Here is a 15,047-nt window from a genome sequence, read left to right as displayed (position 1 = left end):
GTTTGCGAATCTGCGGTAAGATGAGCTTTACGTTGAATTATTTTCCAGCTGTAATTCGACCGCCAAGCCACCCACTACGGTCAAGGTTCTGTTGGTTGGTGGAGATTGGTTGCAAGGTGCCGTACTGCGTCATTACGTTGAGCTGCTGGGAATTCGACCGCCGGACTGGGTTAATCATATCAGATTCTACATTATACCACTAGGTAATGAATCAAATCTAGGTTAGCTTTTCGGCAAAACTTCTAACAAACATTATTCGTAGGTTCCTGCGGTGTGGCACGGTATCTCAGTGTGGTCGACTCCAGCTACTCGAGTATGTTTGGAACGGAAAACTGGCAGCAAATCTGCGATCGGGCAGCGAACCTTGAAAGCGCACAATCAAAGAACGAATCGGCGGAAATCATCAGCCGGATACAACGCTATCTGCACTCGAGCGGTCCGTGCACCCAGGTGCCGATTGCGGAAGCCATGGTCAACTATCGGGACGAAGATTCCTGTCAGATTTTCGTACCGTTCATCAGTGTAAATAACCGAGTAGACCAACTTCCGAGAACGATTTTATAATTTTTTCTCAACCTAACCAACAGGACGTCAGGATAGGCTGCCAGGAGGGGCCGCAGCTTTCGCTAGATCTCGAAGAATCGTTTGCTCTCGGCGGGTCCGGTCAGAGCTCGGACCGCGTTCTGTCGAGCTCGCCTCCGCAGAGTGGTCGGGCGTCTCCGCCGGCACCGCTCACCCCGGCCCCCGCGGTGCAGCAATCGAGCAGTGGTACGCACGAATCGGTCGAGCTACAAGTGGACTACTGGCCGCTGGCAAGGCCCATTCTGGATGTGAAGGAAAAGTCGCTGGGAAAGGGTCAGGATCCGACCGGCAAAAACAGTATTAAAAGCACCTTCAGGCATCTGCAGGTACGTACCAACATCGTTGTGATCGTGCCAATCAAAGTACAGGGGGGAAGGGAGCGTTCTTTTATTACCTTTATTACGTATAGCAAAATTTAAATTTTTAATATTTTGAAGTAATTCCGACCGTTTCCTTGAAAGGGTTTATCGCTCGATTGGAATCATAAATCTAATTGTAATCAGCCATCGTTATTTATTCAAAGTTTCTGAAATGTTCTTTTTCATTTTGGTCATGTACAGGGTTGTTACGGACGGCGCGGATCGCGCGGATGGCGCGTTTCGCGCGGATAGCGCGGATCTGGCGCGGATTTGCTGGCTAATTTTGCTCAGGCGCGGATTTCGCGCGGATGGCAATTTTGATAAATAAATTAATTGAGAGATATAGAATTACTTTCATGTTATTAAGAAAAATATTATCAGGAATTACGATAATTTGTTTTTTTCCTTTGAGTGCAAGAATTTCATATTTTTTATTAATTGAATTTTCTTCTGAAAATGTTTGTTTGTATTTTCTTGGTACGAAACGTGGAAAAATGAAGATGAAGATTATGTAGAAATTATTTTGTATGTTTCTTGTCATTTCTTAACATCTCCTGCTTTTGAGTTTTGAGTAATGATATTTAACCTTATTTATTTTTCCAGTATGTCCAGTGTGGATTTATTAAATTTTTAGTGTTGTAAATCAAATATTACAAACTTTTCCCGAAGATATAGACATTAGAATGTGTAACAAAAACTATTATTGGGGCTTGTTCTTGTGGGCGCCAAATATGAGCTTGATTGGACGTAACAGAAGCTGGCCTCCACTTTCGAATTTTAGATGGAATTTAGAAATATGGAATTGAAATGGAGTTTAGAAATATTTTTTTTTTCTAAATTTAAACATTCTTGGCGAAAATAAAAAGATCAGAACATTCCAAATTCAAAGCTTTCGAAATTCAAAAATTCTAAACTTTTTTTTGTTTTAATGGTTTTTATAAACAAAAAAAAATCAAAATACATATATTTTTTTTCGAAATTTCTAAAATTGTAATTTTAAAAAATCTGAAATTTCTAAATTCAAAATTTTAGAAATCTGAATTCAAATTACCAAAAATTTGGGTAATCACAAATTTGAATATTAAAAAAAAAACTAAATTAAAAAGTTAAAATTTAAAATCTAGAAAATATCAAATTCAAAACAATATAGAAAACAACAAAAAATATTTCTCAAATCTAAAATAATTTTAGTATTCCTAAGCTTTTTAATGATTCAATTCTTAAATTCTTAAATTCTTAAATTCTTAAATTCTTAAATTCTTAAATTCTTAAATTCTTTAATTCTTAAATTCTTGAATTCTTGAATTCTTAAATTCTTAAATTCTTAAATTCTCAAATTCTTAAATTCTTAAATTCCTCAATTCTTAAATTCTGAAATTCTTAAATTCTTAAATTCTTAAATTCTTAAATTCTTTAATTCTTTAATTCTTTAATTCTTTAATTCTTTAATTCTTTAATTCTTTAATTCTTTAATTCTTTAATTCTTTAATTCTTTAATTCTTTAATTCTTTAATGCTTTAATTCTTTAATTCTTTAATTCTTTAATTCTTTAATTCTTTAATTCTTTAAATCTTTAATTCTTTAATTCTTTAATTCTTTAATTCTTTAATTCTTTAATTCTTTAATTCTTTAATTCTTTAATTCTTTAATTCTTTAATTCTTTAATTCTTTAATTCTTTAATTCTTTAATTCTTAAATTTTTAAATTTTTAAATTCTTAAATTCTCAAATTATTAAATTATTAAATTATTAAATTATTGAATTCTTAAATTCTTAAATGTTTATATTTTTAAATTCGTAATTCTTGAATTCAAAAAATCTTGATTTCTTAAATTCTTGAATGTCACAATTTTTGATGTCATATTTTATGTTAGAGATTTTGAAATTATGAGAAGAAAATATTTTATATATCGGAAATTAAATTTCTTTCGGAGTGAAATTTTAGCGAAGATTTTGGATTATAAACTGTATAAAAAAAATCAAGATTGGTATAGATTTTGAATTTTTAGACTTTCGAAATTTTAAATTTTATCATATTAAAATTTTAGATTTTGATTTATTTTTAAGCTTATATTTTATATGTTGAATTTTTAGGTTTTTAAATATATTATTTTCTATTTTGAAGATTTTTTTTCATGGCCCTTGCCTTGACCGTCTCTTGAGGTATTTTTTTTTATGGATTCATTGCTTTCATTCTTTTGGAGTCTTTAAACATAAAACGAGTTTTTTGTTTATCAAATACTTTCTGAATTAGTTTTACTTCATTTAAAAATAAAATTTCTTAAATGTTGGGCGCGATATTTTTTTATATGGCGCGGATTTCGCGCGGTTTCGGATTTTAGGTCGGCGCGGATTTGGCGCGGATTTTTTTTCGACTCTCCCGTAACAACCCTGCATGTATTGAACTACCTGCCCCTTTTTGACGTAGAAAGCTTTTACAGCCGTTCTAAGTTTCACAAGGGGTCATAATGAAAACAGAACTAACCGGGATACTTTGCGTAGAATGACAGTTTGAAGATTAGCAATCAATGTCAATAATAATATTTTTTAGGTTTGGAGATTACCGCTGGCTCCCTGCAATGGTGAATACACCAACGGACTGACCTTGAGCTACGCCACCAAGGAAAAGAAGCAAAAGAGTGGTAAGTTTGAGATCGGTAAGACTCGGAGCGTTCGATACAATTTTGTTCTAATTCACAGTCATGAGGCTGGGCAAGAAGAAGGAGAAAGATCGCGATGCCGAGAAGGAGCAGTGCGTTGAGGGCGTAGCTCGGCTGATCTGCTCGCCGAAGCAGTCCCATCCGGTTCCGTTGCGAGGTACGAACGTTCATAGTTTGTTGTCCCGGGGTGGAGCACTAAAAGATGCACTTTTTCCAGTGTACATCGACGGTACCGAGTGGACCGGAGTGAAGTTCTTCCAGCTGTCGTCCCAGTGGCAAACACATATCAAAAACTTCCCGATCGCCCTGGTTGGAGCGCCGCTCGCCTCGGCGGAAATGTTAACCTAGTCAGTTTCCTTGTCCGCTGCAGCATCACCGCAGGGATCGGTCCTCGCGTCCTCGCAACCGCTGACTGCCGGAAAGTCTAGCCATAGTACGAAAGTCCGTTGCTCCTCTACGTCATTCGCCGTAGCCGTGGGGGGAGTTGCCGGCCCGGGTAGTGTTCAAAAAAGCAGTAACGCTGCCAAAACTTTTATCACTACTCGGGCCGCGGCCACCCTAGGCGGTAGTTCCTCTCGAATTCTACGACCCCGTAGCTGGGCTCCAACGAGTCGGGCCGATTAGTAAGATCCTAGCAGTAGTCCACAGTACAATTGATGTATGTTGTTAGTACTGGATGTGATGTGTAGTTGCTACCGTCCTGTACACAGGATTAGTAGAGCAGCAGCAACGGAGGTCATTTTTGTTTTTGTTCTGTGAAATAACCCGGACATGCGCTTTATGTTCAGTATTTTGAATTTCTCTTTTCCCGTACTTTTAGTAATTTCCTCACGGTAATGTTGGGATGAAAAACTGCTCACTACATCGTTGTCTATATATTTGTAAAATAGTGAGAATAGTCACAGCTCAAATTGTTGTAATAAAATTAAAATTGTGTTTCGTTTACCTTTTTGCGGTATTCTTTTGTATCAAACACTGATTTGTCATAAATATTAGCTGCACAGGCAGAGCAAGAATAGTTTCTAGTTATGTTGACGTCAATTCTTTGTTGAAAGGTGATTTTCTATTCTTTTTAGCTTAAAACTCTTCTTGCTTTGCTTATTAAGCGTACATGATAAGATGTTCTCCATAAAACAAGTGTTTCATCAATCAAATGCACTTCTTTTCTACCAATTATTCAACATGCTGACTGTGTGATTTGATCCCCGTATTTACTGTATGAAATTAAGTAAATCCAGATGGCCTCAACTGCTGGACTTTTATCTTTTGTTGAAAAAACTAGTCTCTCGTGATAAGCAAATGTTACGAACAGAAAGAATGCATCATTAAACGAAGAATAAAATGGAAATCAATATGACTGATAGTGTTTTGAGCACACTCACATACACATACACACAAACACTTACACACTGGAAGGTTAGTTAAACCAATTTGTAACAATAAATATTACTGACACATAACAGAAAAATATTCTAGAGTCGCCAGGGTATTAATATTCATGATGTTGTTTAAACTGATCGTTGTTCCCGAAATGATGTGCATAAAGCAAGCAAAAAAAAAACTATCATATCCAGTTTCCCCTCCATACGTGGGGGTAAACTATATTTCATTGCTATACCTTTCCAGTGCTGTTATAAGGCATGCAATTTTATCGCTAAAACTGGATACTACTTATCCGCCGTTCAACCAACAAGCATCACAGCATTAGTCGCGTAATCAAATACTGGTATCGAAAAAAATAGTTGAATCATACAACCATACTAACAGACAAACACCCACGTAAAAGCAATGAATGAGTAATCCGCTTCTCTCCTTGCTATGAACGTAAACTATTTCATAATAACTAGAAAACTACATTATCCTCCCTACTCATACCATGCTACAAAATACATAATACTTATACTAGAAACAATTTGTCTGCTCATTCTTGGAAAGATCAGTCTTAGTGAAAAAGAAGAAGAAAAAACTCTTTCAAATCGCCATAAAATGCGTAGTTTTAAGGAAATCCCCATCACGAAGCATACACACAGTAAACGAAAGCATATTCAGAATGTATGTTTAAGTAGGAAACCATGAAAACGTAAAGTCATCAAAACAGCAATGCATATAAAATACATGATATATAAATAGAAAAATAAATGTGATTTTTTTGTTATTTACATAAACAACTTTACTCGTGTCTTTACTTATGCAAGAAAGAAACTCCACCAGCGGACCAACAAAAATCGCCAACTCGCCCCAGGTGACGGTATAACTGCAGTTAATTTAAGCTTTTTCACCTTACTGAGGAAAGGCTACAAAATCACTCGAAAAATCTGGAGTTTTTTTTTTTGTAAAAGTCCAATAAACCAAATTTTCAGTTTATGCTTTTTGGGTGTTTTTTAATACCCCTGACTCAAGGCGATTTCAAAACCACCCAAAAAGCAAAAACTGGAAATTTGGTTTATTGAACCTTTAAAAAAATCCAGAAATGAACTTTTTAGTTTGACATCCTTGACCCACCTTCACGTATACATATCTGGAGTTTTTTTTTTTAAAGGTCCAATAAACCAAATTTTTTGTTTTTGCTTTTTGGGTGTTTTTTAATAACCCTGACTCAAGGCGGTTTCAAAAACACCCAAAAAGCAAAAACTGGAAATTTGGTTTATTGGACCTTTTCAAAAAAAAAAAAAAAAAAAACTCCCGATATCGATCGCATCTTTCAATTACGAAAATTGTGGTACCAAAAAATAAACAGGTTTTCCCTTTAATTTTAGAATCACCGAAGTTTTAACAAAACAGTATTTTTTCTCGATGTCGTTATTTCTAATCTTGTTTAAGGTGAAACGGGACATCAGTTCTTGGACAACTTCTGTTCAACATAACGGTACACTCAACCCCCGATGGTTTGACATCAACTGTTGTCAAACGAACGGGGCTACTTATTAGTTTGACACCCCTTTTACACGAAATTCACACACACCACCAAACGTTTGTTTTGATTGTGCTCGTGACCGCCGTGTAAAAAGTGACAGTTCATCACTTTTTAGTTTGACTTTGACCAACTAACGAGGTACAAACTAAAAAAGTGTCAAACCAAAAAGAAACCAACCACCTGGGGGTTTGTACACATTAGAATGTAACAAAAATGATTTTTTGGTCGGCATTCAAGGGTTTGTTCCGGTGGGTTTTTTTTTTCATAACATTATTTTTATTAGGTCCTTTTCGGTACTGGGACCTGGTTAGGACTGAGTCGAAATTCCGGTGGGCATACTAAGCCCAAATCCAAAATATGAGCTTGATTGGACGTAACAGAAGCTCGCGGTTAAATGGGATTTAAACCGTATTTTTTTTTTTCAAAAGTGTCACTTTTCCAGGCATTTTGGTCACTGAAGCGATTATTTTCATCATTGGCGTGTAGGCCAGATCCTTGCGCATCTTTTGGTGTATATAACATTGAAATTTGGAGCACCCTGGAGCTCGATACGGACCTTCAAAGTTTGTACTTTTTTCGAAAAATTTACCCCAGCAAAATCAAATGGCGTCTAGGGCGTTGCGTGGTGCGATGCATATCTTTTCTGCCGGGGACGATTTTTCGAAAAAAAATGCCAAACTTTAAAGGTTTCTACCGAGCTCCAGGGTGCTCCAAAAGATGCGCAAGGATCTGGCCTACACGCCAATGATGTTGAAAATAAACTCTTTAGTGGCAAAAATCACTCAAAAAATAACATTTTTGAACATAATCTTTTTTTACGGGTTAAATCCCATTTAAAATTCAAATGCAAAGTGCCAGCTCCTGTTACGTCCAATCAAGCTCATATTTTGGATTTGGGCTTAAGGTAAGAACAAGATTGTCCGTCAGGCCTGGACGCAAACGCAAAATTTTGCGCCTGTCATCATAGCCTGCCAGTCATCGACCATTGAACAAAGCAACCCCTGTAGATTGTTCGACTGACAGTTGATGGAAAAATCGAACTGGCACAGCGTTCTGCGTTCACCACTGCGTCGAACGGACAATCTTGTTCATAGCTTTAGTATGCCCACCGGAACAAACCCTTGAATGCCCGCCAAAAAGTCATTTTTGTTACATCCTAGTACACATCAACCAGAGCGCAGGCCAAGGGTGCATGATACTGATGATACTCGTCGGTTGACAACACCCAGGCGAGGAACATCCCGGAAGGAACCCAACTACATCCGTAGTGCTGTTTGGACAAAACAGCATGGCTCTGGTTCCTTGCAAGTGTCCTATTTTCTTACCTCCACGTTGGCTTGGTTTAGTCATCATGATGACAAGGTGTAACCTAGCTGGTGGCCTGTGGAAACGACTCGTAAACCTTTGACCAGCGAGGGTCAGAGTAGAGACGGCTAGAAGAAAGGGGCGCGTCAATGTGGGAAAGGGAAGTAATTTGTGATTGTAGACGGTATTGTTTTGATTCGCAGTATGTTGAGTCAACTGCTGTGGATGTACCTGAAACATCGCACGACGGGGTTTCTCTTCTCTTCATTCTCAGCTACCACCTATCTTCTGTTTATTTTGTTTCACTGATTTTCTAACGCGGCTTCTGTTTACTATCCTCCATTTGATTTCGATTTTACTCATTTGATTCTCTTATTTCTCAACGCTTTTCCACTCTATTTTTCCAATTGATGCTGCTGTAACAAACTGTCTGCCTTCCCTTAATTTGGCAGCGATGTCAATTTTGTTTATCATGTGCCTTTTCTTTATTTATCTGTTTGAATAACTTCGCATCTTCCCTGTAAATTGCCCTCAATACAATCTAAGCTTGTTCGTTACCCCAATTTATTAACTATTGGTAATTTCTTTATCTACTTCATAAATTACTAGGGGAAATTCTCGTATCTTTGGCAGGTTAAGCTCTCGCTCCTAACTCCATCCAATTTGCTGATTTTCACTATTTAAACAACTAATTTTGCAAAACTTTTGGTGGAAACTTGCTTGCTCACTTCTTATTGAGCTATTTATCACTCGATTTCAGTTGAAAACGTTTTTAATTAGCTTTAATTGCATGTCAAAGTTCTGACCTGCCAACATTAGAGGCACGCTGGAATTAGATGCTGTTCCCCTATCTTTCTTTACTATTGATTCTTTACATAGTATATGTCCTTCACTGACCATTGTTTTGAAACTTCACCTTTTTCTTAAGCAAGTGAGGTTCGAGCCCTTACTCAATTTATGGAATGATTAAAGGATTGACACAAATATTACTATTGTACTATTGAAAAACTTTTATAAAATGCTTAGGACCAAAATATTGTAACAAAACACCGCGACAGAAGAAATAGCAACAGATAAACACGACTCAACAATAGGGAAGATTTCAGGAGAAAGCAATACACAGTAAATAACAATTAGTTTTTTAATTCAAACTGATTTTTTTTTTGCTTTAATGAAAGTTGATAGGCACACTATAAATGGTTAGGCGCTTATACTTACATCAAACCCTACGTAATGTACCACCCCCGGCCGAGTTAAAATGCGTAACCGGAAAAGAAGGTGTGCATGCCTGGCACGAACACTCAAAGCGTGTTCTAGCGTGTTGCTCGTACTGACTCAGAGCAAGGGTGAGATGTAGGTGTAAGGGCAGTGCGTGTTCGTCGGGAACCTAGTGCATAAGATCGGTCAAGGCCCGTTCTTACACTGAAAATTGCGAATTGCGAATCCTAGTACACATCAACCAGAGCTTTTGCACTAAGATTTTTTACAGACATTTTAGTGCCGTAATCAGGGGTGACATTGGGTCTGGGGGTGAGATTGGGTCATACAAAAATGCTGAAATGAAACTACTTGAATTATTAACTATTGAATTATTGCCTTCCTGGTTCACCTCCTCTCATTTTCGAGTATGTTTTGTAAAATTTTACGATGAAATTATTTCTTTTAGACAATTTTGAAGTTTTATTTTGACTAATCTTGTGATATTTTTTTTAAGTGAATAATCCTGTTGTTTGTATTGAAGGTATTGAGTTTATTATAACATAAAATACATAAATTTTGGAATAACTGCAGGGTTATGTGGATGATTGATAAATAAATAAATAAATAGATAAATATATGACTCTCTTCCCAATACTGTTTCAATGGGTAACGTACGTGAGAGTATAAGAAATACGTAATTTACTGTGTGCTCAAAACTCATACCAAAAAAAAAAACAACGTAAATATATTACATCTCGCCAAAACCAGACAAAGATATACTAGAGAATAGAATAACTCAAATACAACTCAAACTTGGGCGCGTTCTTCCTGCATCATTCAAAACACAATCTCGTCCCTGGCTCGGTAGTGTTCGATCATGATAAACTGGCTCCGCAATCCGTTGCTCCCGGCGATGCCCCCTTCCGGCAGGACAAACACCTCGTCCGCGTGACTGATTGGCTGGCAAAACTCGAACAAGTTGGCGTTGCTGTGGGCCAAATCGCGCAGGGACCACAATGCGAGGTTTTTGGTTTTGCCATGGCGGGCAAATACGTAGTACTGTGTCGGAAGAGGAAGTTAGAGAGTTTTAAGTGTGCCACTAGGATGGAGGACGGAACACTTACGTCGTCAAATTGGTCAATCAGATATCCTACAATCAGTGCCCAATGAGCCTTGTGTCCCCTGTTGAGGCATGGCGTGTGGTTCCTGTCTGGATCATATCTAGGTTCGTTGTTGTTCAGGAATTATCGAGCCCACATTAAACAACCACTTCGGCCAGACCCTAATTTTTAAATTAAAAAACAAATAATTCTGATAGTACGCGAATGCACAGATAAATCTCCAGTGAGCTAATCCGTGAATGTATATTTGGCTAATTTGTAGCACTGGGACAACTTGTTTCCAATTTTGCAGTAATATGTTATCGTTTACAAAAACAAGAATTCTTGATTCTGCTTATGTTTGTTGGATCAAGTTGAACTGCTAGCAAGCAGTTTGAATATATAATTATGCAAAACAAGATGAAAAATTAGAAAAGGATACGGCACTACAAAGATGGACCCGTTTCGCAGCTGCTTTCTGGTGCTCGAGTCGTCGAGCCAGCCCTCGTCTATCACGGTGTGGGACACGGTTTTGTACTCACAAAGGTGGCGATTGTTTTCCAACCCCTGAGCCAGCAGATCGTTCAGCTGTCGCGCGGAAAACATTTCTCCATTGTTGGTGTAGCCCCGGGCCCGGGCCATGTCGAGGAACGTTTTCACCGACGGAGATCCCTCGAAAAATATGCTGAGCGCGGTTAGTCCACACGTTGGACCAGTTTGCAGGATAGGCGTTACGTTTTGGACACGCAACTCCTTCGGAGGCGCAAACTGACATATCCGTCTAAGGTAGCATGCCTTCTGGATCTCTGGATACTGGGTGGCCCAGGTGCATTCGCCGGAAGTGTTGAACGTCAGCTGGATCAAATTCGGATTGTTATTGTTACTAGCTAAATCACATTTCAGTTCAACCAACGAGGAGCGTTGGGTCGTCGAGGTTGTTATGGTCGTTGATGGTGCAGAAGCAGGTGGCGGAGGCGGAGGTGGGTTATTCGACATTGAGGTCGGAAACTTGGAGAAAAGGGTTCTCGCACAGAGTGTGCACAGGTGCGTGCGTTCCTAGTCTAGTAGGGAATGGGCTGAAATTTAAGACTCAGTTTCGTAACAGGGTTCACGACGTGCAAAAAAGATCTTTATCTTACCGAGAGAAAGGGCAGTCGCAACAGGTTCAAAGTTAGATCGTACAATTGAATGACATTTTCACTCATTCATGACTTTGAATTGTGTCAAAAATAGAACGAGATTGTAAATAAAGGTCGATCTGTTTGGCAATCAAGGTGGAAACTTCCAAGCTCACGCGAAACAGTGTGACATCTACACTCTGAACATTGCAACCTTACTGAAGATTTGGTTTGAATTCACAGTTGACCAATGCTTCAGCACCTTAAGAATCTGAAAGGCATCATTCTCGATCGGCCATTCGGCCATTTTAGTAATACATTCAAATCTTGATTCAGAATGTTTCAGTATGGTATTCTTTGTGTTGTTTGTATTTGTACATTTTACATATAATGATTATTTTTTCATTTCTATCGAGAAATTAAAAGTGAGAGTGTGTGCAACATGGAGTTAAACTTTCTGTGCAGTTGCTGTGAAGGTTCCCATGGCGCTTCGAAAAGTTTAACTCCATGTTGCACGCACACACTCTCACTTTTAATTTCTCGATTTACTATTTCTAGACCTTGAATTTATTGCCCTAAGAGGGAATGACACCATCCAAGGACCTTTAAGGTCGTATGATGGTCAATGATGGTTCTGAATTCAGGGTTCAGAAAAAGTAAATTTAAATGAAAAATTAACTTAATCCACCTATGTGGTTGATGCCTTCCTCATTTTTAGTATAAGTGGTTTGCCAGCTATTTTTTTTGGATCCAGAAAAATAAGTACACAGATATAACTTAAGTGGTCATAACTCGAGACAGGGTTGCCAAATCATCAATGTTGTGAACTCGTTGGAAAGGGTTTTTGATTACCTAACCAACGATGGGTCGGATGATGGATCCGGACATCGTTTACATGCATATAAATGAGATCCGGCTTCAAAAAAGTACATAAATATCACTTAAGTGGTCATAATTCGAGACAGGGTTGCCAGATCTTCAATGTTGTGGACTCGTTGGAAAGGTCTTTTGATTACCTAACCAACGATGGGTCGGATGATGGATCCGGACATCGTTTACATGCATATAAATGAGATCCGGCTTCAAAAAAGTACATAAATATCACTTAAGTGGTCATAACTCGAGACAGGTGTAATGTGCAGTGCATTACTTCAATAACATTATTTTCGGATTATTAGTAAATTAACCCGGCGTAAGTTCGAGGATGTAAACTAACAAACTGGTGATTAAAAAGTGACTCTTTATTAAAAAGTTTCGGTTACATTATATAGTTCCTTAAATTTAGTACAATTTTTCAATGCTCTCAATCAAGAGATTTCTCTCTTGTTCTAAACCTCTCTCCTGGACTTTTGTCCTTTTCTTCCATACGCGCATAGCTTGTCTATCTCGCTTACGCGGTGGTCTAGTTCGTTCTATGTTTTGTCCTCTCTATTCTAGTGGCGTCGTTCGCTCAATTTCTACTTTCTCTCTGCTTTGATCGATTAATCCGTTTGCTCGATCGTCCCTTTCACTCTTTACGTGCTACTTTGTATTCAGGTGCGCGAACATGCTTCGGATGCTTGTTCTCAAGCTCTGTGCGGACAATACCGTCTTTTCGTGTTTCTGATTCTAGGATCTGATAAACTTGCAGGATATATGGTTATGTCTTCGTTTGAATTTTAACCTTCTGATTTGTACTTCTGAAAAGGGTTTTCTGATGTTCCTAGAAGCCTTTCCTGTCGATAATGGTTTTCTTGGATTTCGTGTTTCTTACAGGAAATGTAATAAAATAAATCTTTCTTCTAAATTACCCGACACCGCTTGGGAATTTCTTGATTTTCGTGATTGTTTCGTCACAGGATGCGCGAGTAAGTTTTTTTATAATAATTGAAACTCTTTCGGTTAATTTAACTTCAACTAAATCTGACACCGTCAGCTACACCGGACCCCGTAAATCTACATCCGTAGGTTTACCACAAATATGAATTTAGTTGGAGTTGTTACATGAGTAAATTGTTCCTTATCCTTATGGGTATTGTTGAATATGTTTTCCTTACATTTATGTATTACTTGAAAGATGAAATTAATATAGAAAAAAAAAAAAATATGATTTATTTGCTTTTACTATATCTATGCTGAATACCTTCTTATTATTCCTTACCCCGTATTGCTTGGGGATCATTTATAAATTTTCGTTTTGCTTATCATCTTTCATTTCGATTTTCTTATTGCCATCATCATCTGATGCATTCCTTTGTTTACGCTTGACGTCGAGAACGGCTAATTTCACGACTGGTCTTGTCAAATACTTTCCTGATGCTGTTTTGATTCTAACCGATCTTACTATCCCGTCTTTTCCGGGTCTTGTGTCGGTTACCAAACATTTGATCCACTTTCCTTTGTTCTCTTCATCAGGAGTTATAGCAATATCTCCAACTTCAATTGGTTTCATTTCTTGATTCAATTTTGATCTCTTTGCAAGACTGGGTAAATACTCTTTTATCCATCGGTTCCAGTAGTTATTCGCCAACTGGCTGGACCTTTTCCATTGCTCTCGTAGAGCTTCACCTTTTGAAACATCAGTTAACATTGGTTCCATATCACCGGAACAATTTATCAGAAAGTGATATGGTGTTAAAACTTCATCGTCTTCTGACTCCAGTGGAATATGAGTCAACGGTCTGCTATTTATGATATACTCAATTTCTGTGAGTAAGCCTCGTAGAACATCTGGCATAGTTTCTTGCACCGATGCTAAAATACTTTTGACTTCTTTTACCATTCTTTCCCAAACACCTCCAAAATGAGGCGCTGAAGGTGGATTGAAGAACCATTCAATTCCTTCGCTTGCTAATCTCTGACGGATTCTTTTGATTTCGTTATTTGCTCCAATGAAATTTGTTCCATTGTCACTGTACAATTGCATAATTCTACCTCGTCTTGATTGAACAATTTTCAAACAGATAAAAAAGGCATCTGTACTCAGATTACGAGACAGATCCAAATAAACCGCTCTTGTTATTAGGCAAGTAAATACTACTCCCCAACGTTTTTCAACACGTCTCCCTATAGAGACATTTACTGGTCCAAAGTAATCTACTCCGGCATAAGTAAACGGTTTAACAAATGGGATTGTTCTGTATGACGGAAGCGCAGCCATTATGGGTGGCTGAGGTTGCGCCGATCTATTTTTGCATAATTGACATGCGTTCTTTACTTTCTTCATTGTTGCTCTAATGTCAATTATCCAGTACTTTTGTCTAACTGATGCTATTGACGCATCCAGTTTCAAATGGTAGAATTTCTCGTGGTAATATTTCAGTATGAGTTTACTGACATGGTGATCTTTCGGTAATATAATTGGAAACTTAGCTGCGTATTTTAGCACGTCAGCATTTTCCAATCTTCCTCTCGACCTCATCACTCCCTTTTCATCGAGGAACGGTGTGAGACCTCTAAGAGAACTATTTTTCTCAATTGGCAATTCAAATGTTAATGACTTCATTTCGCTCGGGAACTTATCCCACTGAGCCTTTTTAATCAGAACGATTTCAGCTTCACAGAAATCTTCTTTGAGCAATGTATTTTCGTATGCCATATTCTTAGCTTTCAAAACAATCATTTTCATTATACCACCGATGGCTCGTTTCAAACGACTCCAATCGGAACACCATTCTATTTGAATGTAACTGTAGTTTGGAATTTTGCATTCCCTTATGATATGAACTGGCTTCAATTCTTCATCTGTTTGAAAACGCTTTCCTTTTACAGGCCAGTTTTCTTCTTGATACTTTAGGAAATTTGGACCATGCATCCAAATGGATTCTTTTG

The 15,047-nt window shown here is 37.8% G+C and overlaps 2 protein-coding genes across 8 annotated transcripts in view; one reads left to right on the top strand and one right to left on the bottom strand.

The window, feature by feature from the left end:
• LOC6046765 (phosphofurin acidic cluster sorting protein 2) overlaps nucleotides 1–5,556 on the top strand; it is a 54,212-nt gene extending 48,656 nt beyond the window's left edge. For all 6 annotated transcript variants that reach the window (XM_038249470.1, XM_038249461.1, XM_038249457.1 and 3 more), the window contains 6 exons: nucleotides 49–203; nucleotides 263–522; nucleotides 588–908; nucleotides 3,492–3,582; nucleotides 3,641–3,757; nucleotides 3,818–5,556. In XM_038249470.1, coding sequence (XP_038105398.1) covers nucleotides 49–203; nucleotides 263–522; nucleotides 588–908; nucleotides 3,492–3,582; nucleotides 3,641–3,757; nucleotides 3,818–3,948 — 1,075 coding nt within the window. In that variant the 3' untranslated portion in view covers nucleotides 3,949–5,556. The remainder of the gene's footprint in view (nucleotides 1–48; nucleotides 204–262; nucleotides 523–587; nucleotides 909–3,491; nucleotides 3,583–3,640; nucleotides 3,758–3,817) is intronic.
• Nucleotides 5,557–9,548: 3,992 nt separating this feature from the next.
• Nucleotides 9,549–11,384, bottom strand: LOC6046764 (UPF0692 protein CG33108). Of its 2 annotated transcripts, none has more exons than XM_038249222.1 (4): nucleotides 11,259–11,384; nucleotides 10,562–11,195; nucleotides 10,144–10,240; nucleotides 9,549–10,078 (listed from the first exon to the last, which is right to left on the bottom strand). In XM_038249222.1, exons 2-4 carry the CDS (start codon nucleotides 11,113–11,115, stop codon nucleotides 9,857–9,859), a joined length of 873 nt encoding a protein of 290 aa, XP_038105150.1. In that variant the 5' UTR covers nucleotides 11,116–11,195; nucleotides 11,259–11,384; the 3' UTR covers nucleotides 9,549–9,856. The 2 variants fall into 2 exon arrangements, with proteins under 2 accessions (XP_038105150.1, XP_038105151.1); XM_038249223.1 differs by having other exon boundaries at nucleotides 10,562–10,974; nucleotides 11,259–11,373.
• Between the last annotated feature and the right edge of the window lie 3,663 nt (nucleotides 11,385–15,047).

Source organism: Culex quinquefasciatus, chromosome 1 (assembly GCF_015732765.1).
Source record: "Culex quinquefasciatus strain JHB chromosome 1, VPISU_Cqui_1.0_pri_paternal, whole genome shotgun sequence".
NCBI classification, from domain to species: domain Eukaryota; kingdom Metazoa; phylum Arthropoda; class Insecta; order Diptera; family Culicidae; genus Culex; species Culex quinquefasciatus.
This window is presented reverse-complemented; position numbering and strand designations above follow the sequence as displayed.

What these genes read in the sequence shown, in the direction of transcription:
- LOC6046764 (XM_038249222.1), bottom strand. Translation starts at nt 11,115, where the DNA reads ATGTCGAATAACCCACCTCCGCCTCCGCCACCTGCTTCTGCACCATCA. An exon ending in GGGTCCATCTTTGTAGTGCC is followed by an intron (nt 10,241 to 10,561) that starts GTATCCTTTTCT and finishes CAACGAACCTAG; the next exon opens with ATATGATCCAGACAGGAACC. An exon ending in TGATTGACCAATTTGACGAC is followed by an intron (nt 10,079 to 10,143) that starts GTAAGTGTTCCG and finishes CTTCCGACACAG; the next exon opens with TACTACGTATTTGCCCGCCA.